Raw genomic sequence first — 12,458 nt, 5'->3', positions numbered from 1 at the left:
CACTGCAGGCACAGCCCTGATGCCAGGAGGACAGAAATGTGCTCTCACACCTTAGCAATGACTGTGCTGAAAAGTGGGCCCTGCTCAGCAGGTATCTCAGAAGTCAGCTCAGGAAAAAAAAAAAAGAACCACTTTTTACAGAGAGAGACAAAGGACGGAGTACTTCTGTGCAAACTTTGGACAGTACTTTCTGAACATTTGCACTATTTTCTTTTTTTTATCCATTACTGCCATTCCTTCCAATTTTCTACTTTCATTTTTGTCTTGTTAGAAAAAGGACTTGGATCTTTATAAATACACAAGCATGTCATAATTTTAAATCACCAGTACAATAATCCAATAATCTGTTGCACATGAAGGCTTTCTTGAGTTTACAGAGGTTAATTTACTATTACTACTTATCCTAATCTATTATTATGGACAGTTGCAGGTATAATGCCACAGTGCACATCTATTTCCTCCTGCCTTCTCCAAATGCCATGTGGATTTAAGCAGCAAGCACTTTGAGCCCTCCTTGGCCCTGCTTTTCACATGGAGCTAGTAATTTTTCAAACAAATCTCCTGTGCAAGCTTGTTTTTCTCAAACATCTCTCAAAATCTCACTTTAACCTGGCATAAAGCAGCAAAAGATTGAAAGTATTTGTGTAAAACTTACACCATATGTGAGATTTTCACAATTATCATTTTAACACATCCCTTGATACTGACACATTTTGTCCATACCAGCATAGTCTGCTAACTAATTTGTGCAGATCTAGACCAGGTGCTGGGACACTTCAGGATGCCCCTTCCTCATTGTAGGTGGCTGATGCATTTCATAAAGCGTTCATTACCACAGCATCTGAGCCCTGGCTGAGCACTAAATATTCTTTCATCTCCTGCCTGTGCAGCATGCCTGCACAAACTGAATGAGCAGGTGCCTAGCAGGGCTTTGGAAGCAGGCCAGGCACTGCTGTGCATGCAGTGGCTGCTTCTGCAGCAGGAGCACACAGCACTGCAGGCTCACACACTTGGGCCCTGGGCTGTCCAGCAGGGCAGAGCAGCAGAGAGAGGAGGAAGACACGGCAAGTCCAATGGCATTGTCCAGACATAAACCTTCAAAGTTCTTTAGGTCCACATTAATTCCTAGAGCTTAATTAATTCCTAGTGCAATTACTCAAGCTACCACAATATCTGTACTTGCAGGTGCCAATTTTCTGTTCTGTTTTTCCTTTTCATGTATACGTTGTACAGATTCCACCCCGAACAAGGGAAATAACTTTTGCTTGGAAGATGCTGGAGTTGATTCTTCAATTCCAACTGGAATTGCATACTTTCATCTCTCAAAAATTTCAATTTAATTATATTAAAACTTTATTGATGCAAAGACCCATAGACAGCAGCTGTTCCTACCACTAAGTACACAAAATTATCTTATTTGGGCAGCATCAAACCAAGTTATTCCATTCCTGCCAAGGACTAGAGGGATTGTACCCAAGGGTAAGAATGTCAACAAATTATTCATAAAAATTGAGATTCTAAACACCTGCTCTAAGAGTATTCTGTTTGCTTTAGCTTTTGGGTGCTTTATTTGTGAGCTTGTTTTTAAAGCATACGTGTCTGTTCTCTTTTTAAAATATATACTATTTAATACACTAGATCATTTATTACCTTTCAGTGTATTAAAGATGTCAGAGAAAGTTTACTTTAAATATAGACTCTTACTTATTTTTTAATTATCACAGTACTCTTCATACTTGTGTACTGTTGGAAAAACATCTATTGTTATTAAAACATGCTGAAGGGCAGAAGGAAGAACAAAGCTACTACCTTGCTGCCTGCACTCCAAGAAGTGCTAGCAAGTGTGCATGCTTACATAGGATCTGTTTCAAATATGACCAAAACTGCCATATATATATATAATTATTTTTTTTTTAAACACAGTATATATGTTTTCAGTACCAGCATAACAAACAGCAGTGAGCTATTACACTAATTTCTCAGTTATTTCATTTTCAAACAACTAAACTGTATGAAAACTTTCCTCAAAACATGAAGTCTTTTTGTTAAAGCAAGCAGGAAATATGCCTGAATTATGTCCAATTCAACACGTTCTCACCTCATCTCTAGATCACAGCCTGATTGCATCCAGAATAAATGAGTTAGCTGCAATGGTACTTCCAAGGATTAATCACATCAACTAAGGCTGGAATCAAGTTTATTTTGTCTCACTTCTACTGAAAATTTTTTGCCTCCTCTCTAGAAATCCCCCAAAGCTTAGAAATCTTTAAAAAACAAAACAAAACAAAAAAACTATTAAAGCATTGTGTTCATCCAGTGTTTAACAAAAGAGAGTGAAAAAGAGAAAAAGAGCAGCAGCTCACCATGGATACTATTGATTGAAACCATTTGAATACCATCTGAAATGTCACTGACATTTACAGCAATGCTTCTTGAAAAAAAAGAAATTACACATGTTGACAAGTAAATAACATGAGATTGCTGATCTTGGCAGCTGTCATCTTGACATGCCAATAAATTATTCATATCAGCTTGTTTTATTATCTTGCCCTTACAAATGGCACAGCGCAGGTCAAAACAGAAGAGACGCTCAGAAATAATGAATCCTGTTAGCAGGACTTTTCACAGGAACGCAAGGTCCAAGCTGGATGCACCCCGAGCATAGCAAGGTCTGCCCTTGGCAGGGACAGCCCTCAACTCACACAGCGGCTGTTCCCCCTTCTTAGCACAGGTCCCTTTGCCCTGTCTGCCTGGCCCCACTCCATCCCTTCACTGCAATGGGGCTGAAGTCCCATAGCCAGGTTTAAGCTGCAGAGAAGGAAGGCCCTTTTCAAAGCCTTGCTCTCCACAGAGAGTAGAGTAAAAAAAAAACCACAACTTGTTACTCCTTCTCTAGCTGGTGCAAACCAGCCTTTCTCCCTGTGGAAGAGACGATGCAGCAGTCACAGTAAGATGGTTAAGTGTGTTAGGCTCCCTTGGTTCTTGGGACGTCCTTCAGAAGGGAGGAAAACAGAGATGTTTACACAGGAGCATCCCACAGCTTGGTGAACGTCTTGCAACACTTTTATACAAACCAGGAGCAAATGTAGGAGAAAACAACCCAGATGAAATCCTTGTGGCAAAAAGTCCTGGGGAAAACCATGTATTAAGATGGCTTAAATGTCTCCAAGACCAACATGACCACCGCAGAGCCCTGGAATGGTAAAATCACAACCTACTCACATGACACTTTTGCAAGATATTGAGGCACTTAGTGTATTTCTCTTACCAGTACCAAATGCTTTGATAACCATATATTCATCTTCAATCACACGTATGAGAAACTTATTACATCACTTCATAAAAATTATACAAGTTAAGGTAAAAGAATGTTATCTTTTTTCCTCTGAAGAGACAGAAAAAAATCCCTGCTTATAAGAAAATATGTAGATCAGTTGTGGCAAATAATGAAATCATACTTCATAAGCATTATAATATTTGAAGTCTTACCTCTATATGAAATACAGGTAATTTTTTTTCTCTAAGATCAATAAAAGGTCTGTTTTCAAAATGACAGTGTATTGATAGAGGGGCCAAAAATGCCCGAAGTATTGATTGTATGCATATAATCACGTTTTGCTCAGTAAGTTAAGCTAGCCTACACAGTAAAATGAGAAGACATCCACTATATCACTTACGCAAAATATTTTCATTGTATTTGAAAAATAGCTTCCATCTATCACAAGTATCTCACTGTCTTTTCTTTCTTTCTTTTCTTTTCTTTTCTTTTCTTTTTTCTTTTTTTTTTAACCTCAGGAAGTAGATTTGCACAGAGTGAACAGCCAGGACAAGCTTGGTCTTACAGTGTGTTACAGAACGGATGATGAAGATGACACTGGTATTTATGTGAGCGAGGTACGATTGGGCTGATCCCCTAAGATAAAATTTGTCTTTTAAACTGCAGCGCTAGATATTTAAGACAACTCCTTGCTTCTATTTGTACCATATTGAAACAACAGCTAGAAAGTAATAATTGGAAGAAATCTAATTATTTTTCCTTTTCTTCAAACTGAGTGAAATCCTGTTCCATTGAAGTCCAACTCCCACTGACTTCAGTGAGAAATCTTTAGAAATACAGTGGAAAAAAACAAACACACAGCCTTCAGAAGGCTCTTTATTCACTTGGAAAGCAATGTTAAATTGACAGTTTCTCCAGTATTGAACATTATTAACTACCCCAGAACAAATGCTTGCCTTTGTTATTTGTATGCATGTTCCCTGTTCTGAAGTCTAGAGAAGAGAGCTGTGATGTTACCCTATTTCAGTCTGTACAAACACCAAATATGTGTTGTACTCAAGACTTACACTCATTAAAAATACCTGAGTTCTACCTGTAGAAACATTTCACATTAAACATTGCTTCTTTTCCATTGCATCACAGAAAGACATGGACTTTGCAATGTCTGATTATCTCTTATAATTTATAAGAACTCTTTTTGTGTGGCTAACAGCTTCTGTTATATTGACATTTAGTGTTCATTTTTCCCTAACATATTCTCAACATTCAATTTCAGATGACGTTTTCAGAGGATTTGTAATACATTCTGTCTTTTATTTTTGTTCTCGGTTATTCCAGAAATAGTTTAAATGAAGAAAAAGAAATCTACATGTTTATTTGCAAAGATTTGGGGCTCATTTGTCTCTCTTTGCTTCCTTTCATAAAATAGTTAGCATTTTATAGAATCTTTTTACCACACGGATCAATTTCAAACTTCACAACAGCAGTTTGGGGAGGAAAAATCAGCTAAGTCTAAACTGTTCCTTTAGAATGCATCACTTAGGTTATAATCCTTCCTGCTCTGTAGGCAAAATCTTTAGGTTCTAATTAGAGTAATGTGCTGTAAAGCAAAATGTTAAATTATGAGGTAACTAAATATCATGCAAACATGATAAACCTACAGTCCCTGAAGACATCTCTTGGGAAGTAGTGTTTTGGTTTTGACTTTGGCATATTAACCTGCATTTCATTTTGTCTTCCATAAGCAAGGAAAAGTCCTGTAATCACTAACAAGATGCAACAACTATGTAGCAGCAATGACAGGCACAGTGGCTTACCATGAGTCATCTTACTAATGCTGGGGTTACGCTGGGAAGTAAGAGGCTGAGGCCTAAAATCTCCAAAATGCTTACAGTTCTCTTATTTTGTAGATCGATCCCAACAGTATTGCTGCAAAAGATGGTCGACTTCGAGAAGGGGATCGCATTATTCAAGTATGTGTGTATAGGTTGAAAGTAACACACTATAACCTACTGCTGCAACCATTTTAATTCCACATCTTCATTTCAGTGTCATTTTTACAAATCACTCCTTTAAAATGGTAGAATGGTTTGGATTGGAACGAACCTTAAAGATCATCCAGTTCCCCTGCCGTGGACAGACAGTTTGCACTAGACAGGTTGCTCATAAAGTTCCTTTCAACATTCTTATAGTCCCTTTTAACTTTCTGAAGACAACTGAATTTCGTCTGCTATGTATCAGTCAAATTTTGATATTCCTGGCCAGGTAAAGCTGTATACTAGCCTGGTCTACAGGCTGAGGATTTTGTCAGTAGATTCCATCTGTTTACAGCACATATTCTGATACACCTTGAACTTTTCCTTCTACCACAAAAAAAATCCATTCTGACCCTACATGCAGAATCTCAGTGGACAGCCTCATGAACAGGGTGTCTAACACTGCAGGCTGAACACCCACTTCTGCATGCCAGAAGGACAGCAGTGCAATCTTACACCATAGGGATTTTGATGGAAGTGGTCTATCTCCTACACAGAGACTAAAGCATGTAGACATCCACATCCCATGTAATCTTTGGGGATGGTGTTCATAGCTTCACCTGTCCCATATGAGGACGTTCCTTTCTACCCACAGGAGCTGACTCTGCTCCCAGTCTAGTTTCTGTTCTCATAACAAGCTCTGTGCATCATCCGCACAGCTTTGGAACAGCTTCATGCATCCATTGCTTGACAATTACCTAAACAACATGGCTGTTGATTCAAGCTCTCTGGCTTGTACTGCACTGGGATCTATCCAGCCATGCAGCCCTCTAGAGCTGACTATGGCAGTATTTAAATATCTGTGTGAAAGGATGTCATTCTGTTGCTCTTTCCTTTAAAGATCAATGGCATAGAGGTACAGAACCGAGAAGAAGCCGTAGCACTTCTCACCAGTGAAGAGAGCAAGAATATCTCCTTACTTGTTGCAAGACCAGAAATTCAGGTACTGTAGTATTAAATAAATAAAGTCTTAATTAAAAGACTTGCTGTTTTGTAGAAAGTATTTACCATTGAAGAATTTTAACTGAAATAAATCCACCAAATCTATCTAAAACCATATTAAATTGTTTGACTGGACATACATGTGGTATAAAATAATAGAATACAGTAGTCATTATACTTACAGATATGCATTATATTACAGTTCAATGTATAAGAATTTCAGTGATTTATGTATGCTGCAGTGTATGTTACAACTATCAGTGCAAGATACTTTGGATGATTTCAAGCTGTGGCTTTGAAGACCATACTGAATTCTAAATCCTACAGCTATTGATAAATCATTCATTAAAACATCTATTATTTATCCCTTTATAATACCATCTCTTAATGTAGTTAAATACTGTCAAGAAGCATCTTCAGCTTAATAAAAGGTTGTACCAGCTCCCTTCATGGAGTGGGGATTAGCACAACAAAGATGCTGAACAAACAGCACTGTTGTTTGATCTGTCTCTTGCTCCATGTGCTGGGAAAGCAACCCTTGCCAATGCACGCAGAAACACGGGGTCATGCTCATGACTGTCTTGTTAGCCTACATGTTTCTGAGCTCTCTCCCTTGGGGCTGACAGGTTGGGAGTAAAAAGACTCACATATCCAGTGCAAGCATTTTTGCTCCTGGCCCTCCATGCTGCCTTACAAGTGGTATACTTAAGCCTTGCACCCTGGAGCATTTTATACATCCTAATCAAATGACATGCAAACCAGAACAGCCCTGATGCTAAGAAGCATTTCCATGGAGAAAAAGACTGTATTGGTTTCATGCAAAGGGCTGTTGACGTTAAAGCCATGCTGTTGAAGTTTGAGGTGGAGGAAGATAGAAGTGTCAATGCCCACACTCAGTAGATGTGTGCATCCTTACAGGACATAGCAGCACTGTCACAGGAAGGAGTGTCAAAATTTCCCAATCACCTTCCACAAAGAAGGAACCTAATTTACAAGTTTTCATTCTTTTGACAACATTTGGTTTGGTTTTTTTTTCCCTTCTTTCTCACATAGCTGGATGAAGGATGGATGGATGATGACAGAAATGATTTTCTGGATGACTTGCACATGGACATGTTAGAGGAGCAGCACCACCAGGCAATGCAATTTACTGCCAGCATGCTTCAGCAGGTACTGCTGTTCTGTTGTGCAATGGTGTCAAAGCTTCACATTGCACTCAATATTCCAATATTGAGCCTGACTGAATACGTTTAGTGTCTCAAAAGACAATCAAAGCAAAAAGACTTACTGCAAAATCGAGAGGTTATATGTCTATCCACGAACAACTTCTTGGGGACTAAATTATTTTTAAATGTTACCTTTTCCATTTTTGACATTATGACAACATGATCTTCTCACAGATGTGCCATTCTGGCTGTGATCAGTAACAAAAGTAGAAGCTAAGTATAGTATAATAAAGGAGGCAGGGAGCTACTGCTCTCTGTATAAAATACCCTATTTGACATACACACATATATCAAAAACTGCCTGTCTTCCAAAGCCATAAAATACAAATGGGCAACTGAGGCAAATGACTGAAGTCTGTATATTTGACAAGAAAGACAAAGAAAATGTTTTTGCATAGCAAGCTTATGCAGAGAGACAGATTTGGACTTGGATTCCCTGTTATCCTGCCACAATCAACATAGTCATACAAGTTCATGAATAGTTTCTCATTTTTTGTCTGGAGTTTTTTAAAACTCTACATCCATTGTGGGAGCCACATTTTTGGAAGAGCGATATTCTCATTTTGGCACCACAGTAGAACTGGATAATTTTGTGTAGCTAAATGCCAGAAGAAACGTGTTGAAATTTTGGATTCTAGTGTTGTTCCTCTCTAACTGTAATCAGACCAAGTTCTTCTGAAAAGGTCATCCAAATCAAGGCGTGTTTTCGGTCACCATTTCCATGCTTTCTAAAAATCAAAATGCATCAGGTGTAACAGGTAGCAATTAAGAAAACTATTACATAATAGACACCCTGAGATATTTTGTCCTTGCAATAATTTCTCTTTGTCTTTTGGTTTTTATGTTAGAAGAAGCACGAGGAAGATGGTGGTACCACCGACACAGCCACTATTTTATCTAACCAGCACGAGAAGGACAGTGGCGTAGGGCGCACAGACGACAGCACTCGGAATGATGAGAGCTCTGAGCAAGAAAACAATGCAGATGATCACACCACTTCCTCTAACACTTTAGGGAGCCAGAAGAAGCTGACATACAGTCATGACACTCTTGGAAGTGGCGATATGCAGTTCAGCAACGAGTCGTTTATCTCAGCCGACTGCACAGATGTCGACTTCCTTGGCATCCCTGTAGACGAATGTGAGCGATTCCGGGAACTGCTGGAACTCAAATGTCAGGTGAAGTCTGCCAACCCTTACAGCCTGTATTACCATACCAGCACTCTGGATATGAGCAAAAGTGACCAAGAAAGTGTTGACAAAGAGCTGGAGATGCTGAATGAGGAGCTGCGCAATATTGAGCTAGAGTGCCTGAACATTGTGAGAGCTCATAAAATGCAGCAGCTGAAGGATCAGTACCGGGAGCCCTGGATGCTGCATAACAGTGGGTTCCGCAACTACAACACAAGCATCGATGTTCGCAGGCATGAGCTCTCAGACATTACAGAGCTCCCGGAGAAGTCTGACAAGGATAGCTCGAGTGCATACAACACAGGTGAAAGCTGCCGAAGCACTCCGCTCACACTCGAGATTTCTCCTGACAATTCCTTGCGCAGAACTGCAGAAGGCATCAACTGTCAAGGTAATGAGGGAGCAGTGGCATATAATGTCTCCCAAAAGAATTTATTTGCTGGCTCAGAAAGTCATGAATCCAGCACTGGTAAATGCCATTCAACTGCAAAAGATCCTGACACTAGCAAACAGATGGAATGTAAGGAGAGAAAAGTCAGTGATGGAAGCAAAAGCCCTACTCATGGTCAAAAACCTTCTGGCTCCTATGTCTCCCCATACCACCACTCTCCATATAAGCATGCTCATATTCCTGCTCATGCACAGCACTATCAAAGCTACATGCAGCTGATCCAGCAGAAATCAGCAGTGGAATATGCACAGAGCCAGATGAGTCTGGTGAGTATGTGCAAAGACTTCAGTGCAAGCCAGAGTGAGCCGAGGATGGAGTGGAAAGTGAAGGTCCGAAGCGATGGAACCCGCTACATTACCAAGAGACCAGTCAGGGACAGGTTGCTGAGAGAACGAGCCATAAAGATTAAGGAAGAGCGCAGTGGGATGACTACTGATGATGATGCCATAAGTGAAATGAAGATGGGCCGCTACTGGAGTAAGGAGGAGCGGAAGCAGCATTTAGTGAAAGCAAAGGAGCAGAGGAGGAGACGTGAGTTTATGATGCAGAGCAGGCTGGATTGTTTAAAGGAACAGCAAGGTGCAGAAGAAAAGAAAGAGATGAATATCATTGAACTGAGCCACAAAAAAATGATGAAGAAAAGAAATAAAAAAATATTCGACAACTGGATGACAATCCAGGAACTGCTTACCCATGGAACAAAGTCACCAGATGGAACACGAGTGTACAATTCCTTCCTGTCAGTGACTACTGTATAATCATCCTTGCTAAATTATGTACATAAAACGCTACCATTGGGGTAGAAATCAATGCCTCGTTCAATGTGGCAAGATTTTTGTATATAAGATACAGTCATCGAGTTTATAGTTCAAATACTGAACTCTACGACTGTGGGTGCCAGAATCTCCATTATAAAGTGGAGGGAAAGTTTGCCCACCCCAGCTCCTCCAGAGGCAATATTAGCAGTGCTTTTTGGGATACTGATTGTACTTTTTTACTTGTTACCTTTTACATAAAGTGTTTAAATATCAGAAATGTAGTAACCATACTTACACAGGTAATTTGCTTAAACTATATTCATATAAAAAGGTACCCATGCTCTTCTTTGTCTAAAAAGATGCAAAACCCCACAAGAGCGACTGCACATAGGTATTTTTTGTGAAATCATATTTTCTGATACTATTCTGCTGTTGGTCACTTCTACACTGAGTGCTGTTTATCTATATTTAGCTCAAGGTTTAAACTCAGAATTCTTGAATTCCTAATAGAGCCATTCTCTTGTAATATTTAACATTTATCAAACAGCAGTTTGTATTGTTACCATCAACACTTAAGCATTTTTCTTTCTAAGGTTTCTAAAGAAAGTATATAGGTTTCATCTGAAAAGCCTGAAGCAAAGAGAAGTATACTGCAGCTTTAAAGATTTTAAAGCATGTTTGCAAACATTGCAACCTCTTGAAAAAAATGTGCATGTACAGCTGATTTGTTTATATAAGACAGTTTGTGGAATTTGAAAAGCCCATGGTAGTTACCGTTTGCTTTATAGATTTGAACGTATTGAATTATAAAAGCTGTTTCATTAAATCATCACTAGCTGCAAATGTTAACAAGTAAAATGAAGTAAAATAAATTATTGTTTTATATTTCAAATGATTTAAATTTTTTTTGACTCCTTTACGGTTGCGTCATGCTGAGCATTCTTCCCTAGAGCATAGCTCCCATGGCTGGGCTGCCAGAGTCAAGTCTAAGAGGAAGGACTGGATCCTGACCTGGTGGAGATTCAGCACTGAGGTTTTCTTAAGGGGGAGGGAAGAGGCAAGAGAGAAGTAGCAGGAATATGAAGAGTAAAATCGAACAGCGCAGATGTTCTCCTCACAAGGCATTTAGGATGACCTGTAAGCAAGAAAAAAATAGGACTTCTACTCTTCTGTTTTGTTTCATGGTATCTTAATGGTGTATGAAACTGACCTACAAACTTCAGCAAAGATTTGCATTAAAAATAGACAAATTTATAAACTAAAAGAGATGGAGAAAAGGACAAAAAATGAATTTCAAAGAGATATTTCACTCCTTTTCTTGTTTTCTGTTTCTAAATAAGAATTAAGATATAAACTTGATTTTTTTTTCCGGATAAATAGCAAATTAGACTCATTATTAATAGCTCCTAGATTCTTCTCTCCCTTTTCGCTTTCTTCCACTAAAAAATTCTCCTCCAAACTCTTAATCAATTTCTGTTCTGAACTCTTCCATTGTAACTATTCAGAGTCAAAATTATAACCTGAATGATAATAGGCAAAAGTTGGAAAGAAAAAGATTAACAGCTTCTCAGTATCCATTTTGTCTGCTATCAAGAAGCAAGCCATAGATTTGGGGCTTTTTTCCCCATTCCTTTTCTGGGTTAGCATAGAATTGGCATTGACTATATGCCTACCATATCCTGTGCTAAGCTATTTTAAATACTAGAAAATACTTCTTAAGCTAATGTAAATTGTCACTGCCCCTTGAAATCCAACACTACTAATAATCCTCCGTAAATATATCCTGAAATGATACTTTCCTTTGGGATGAAGTACTGCTGCTGCTGTAGGCTATGGAAGATTTTTCTATTGAGCCAGGATTTCACTTGACTTTCTAAAAGCTGGTTGCTGTCACAAGTGGCACAGTAGGAAAAGCATAATTGCGAGTTTCACAACACACTCATATATGATCCTTCCTGTCTCTGTCTCACATCCTCTTTACTCTGATTTTGTGTTCAGTTCATCCTAATTGCAGATGCCATAGCAGAATAAAGTTCAGATATTCAGATGGACAGGCAGAGCTATAATTACTCTGGAATCACAGTCCTTAAAATAGGCATGGAAAAGCACTTAAGCTGTCTTTATTCTACTTGTAAATTCTAGAGGTTATGAGGTAATGAGGTAAAATTATCATCAAATTGTGATGGCTTCTTTGGAAAAAATAGGTAACAGTTCCTTTAGGTGCCAGAATTGGCCAAGAATTACTCAGATACCTTTGAGATTTTCCTCACTAGCCATTTGTCATTTTGGTCACTTAAAAATCAACTACTTGCTTTAGTATTACAACTTATTAACTAACAGAGTTTCACAGAATCTGACAGTTATCCTGAACAGCTGGGCAGAAGTAAAGCAAACTGCAAGTTTAGCTTTTCCTTGCTCCATGGGCTACCTTGCCACATTCCCTTTTTTCAGTGCCTTACCAAAGTACTTAATATGGCACAAGAAAGGGAAGCTTTGGTTCTTTTTATTGCTTTGAAGGAAAATCTCAAAATTATCTCTCTCTCTCTCTCTCTCTCTACTAATAATAATATATATATAT

At 38.7% G+C, this 12,458-nt stretch overlaps 1 protein-coding gene across 1 annotated transcript in view; it reads left to right on the top strand.

The window, feature by feature from the left end:
* The window catches only part of PDZRN3 (PDZ domain containing ring finger 3), a 28,055-nt gene extending 17,280 nt beyond the window's left edge, over positions 1-10,775 (top strand). The window contains exons 4-8 of the mRNA XM_031555619.1: positions 3,796-3,894; positions 5,188-5,250; positions 6,155-6,256; positions 7,309-7,425; positions 8,330-10,775. Coding sequence (XP_031411479.1) covers positions 3,796-3,894; positions 5,188-5,250; positions 6,155-6,256; positions 7,309-7,425; positions 8,330-9,880 — 1,932 coding nt within the window. The 3' untranslated portion in view covers positions 9,881-10,775. The remainder of the gene's footprint in view (positions 1-3,795; positions 3,895-5,187; positions 5,251-6,154; positions 6,257-7,308; positions 7,426-8,329) is intronic.
* The last annotated feature ends 1,683 nt before the right edge of the window (positions 10,776-12,458 follow it).

This window comes from Meleagris gallopavo, chromosome 14 (assembly GCF_000146605.3).
Source record: "Meleagris gallopavo isolate NT-WF06-2002-E0010 breed Aviagen turkey brand Nicholas breeding stock chromosome 14, Turkey_5.1, whole genome shotgun sequence".
NCBI lineage: Eukaryota > Metazoa > Chordata > Aves > Galliformes > Phasianidae > Meleagris > Meleagris gallopavo.
Note: the sequence above shows the minus strand (reverse complement) of the source record. Positions and strands in the feature narration are given on the sequence as shown.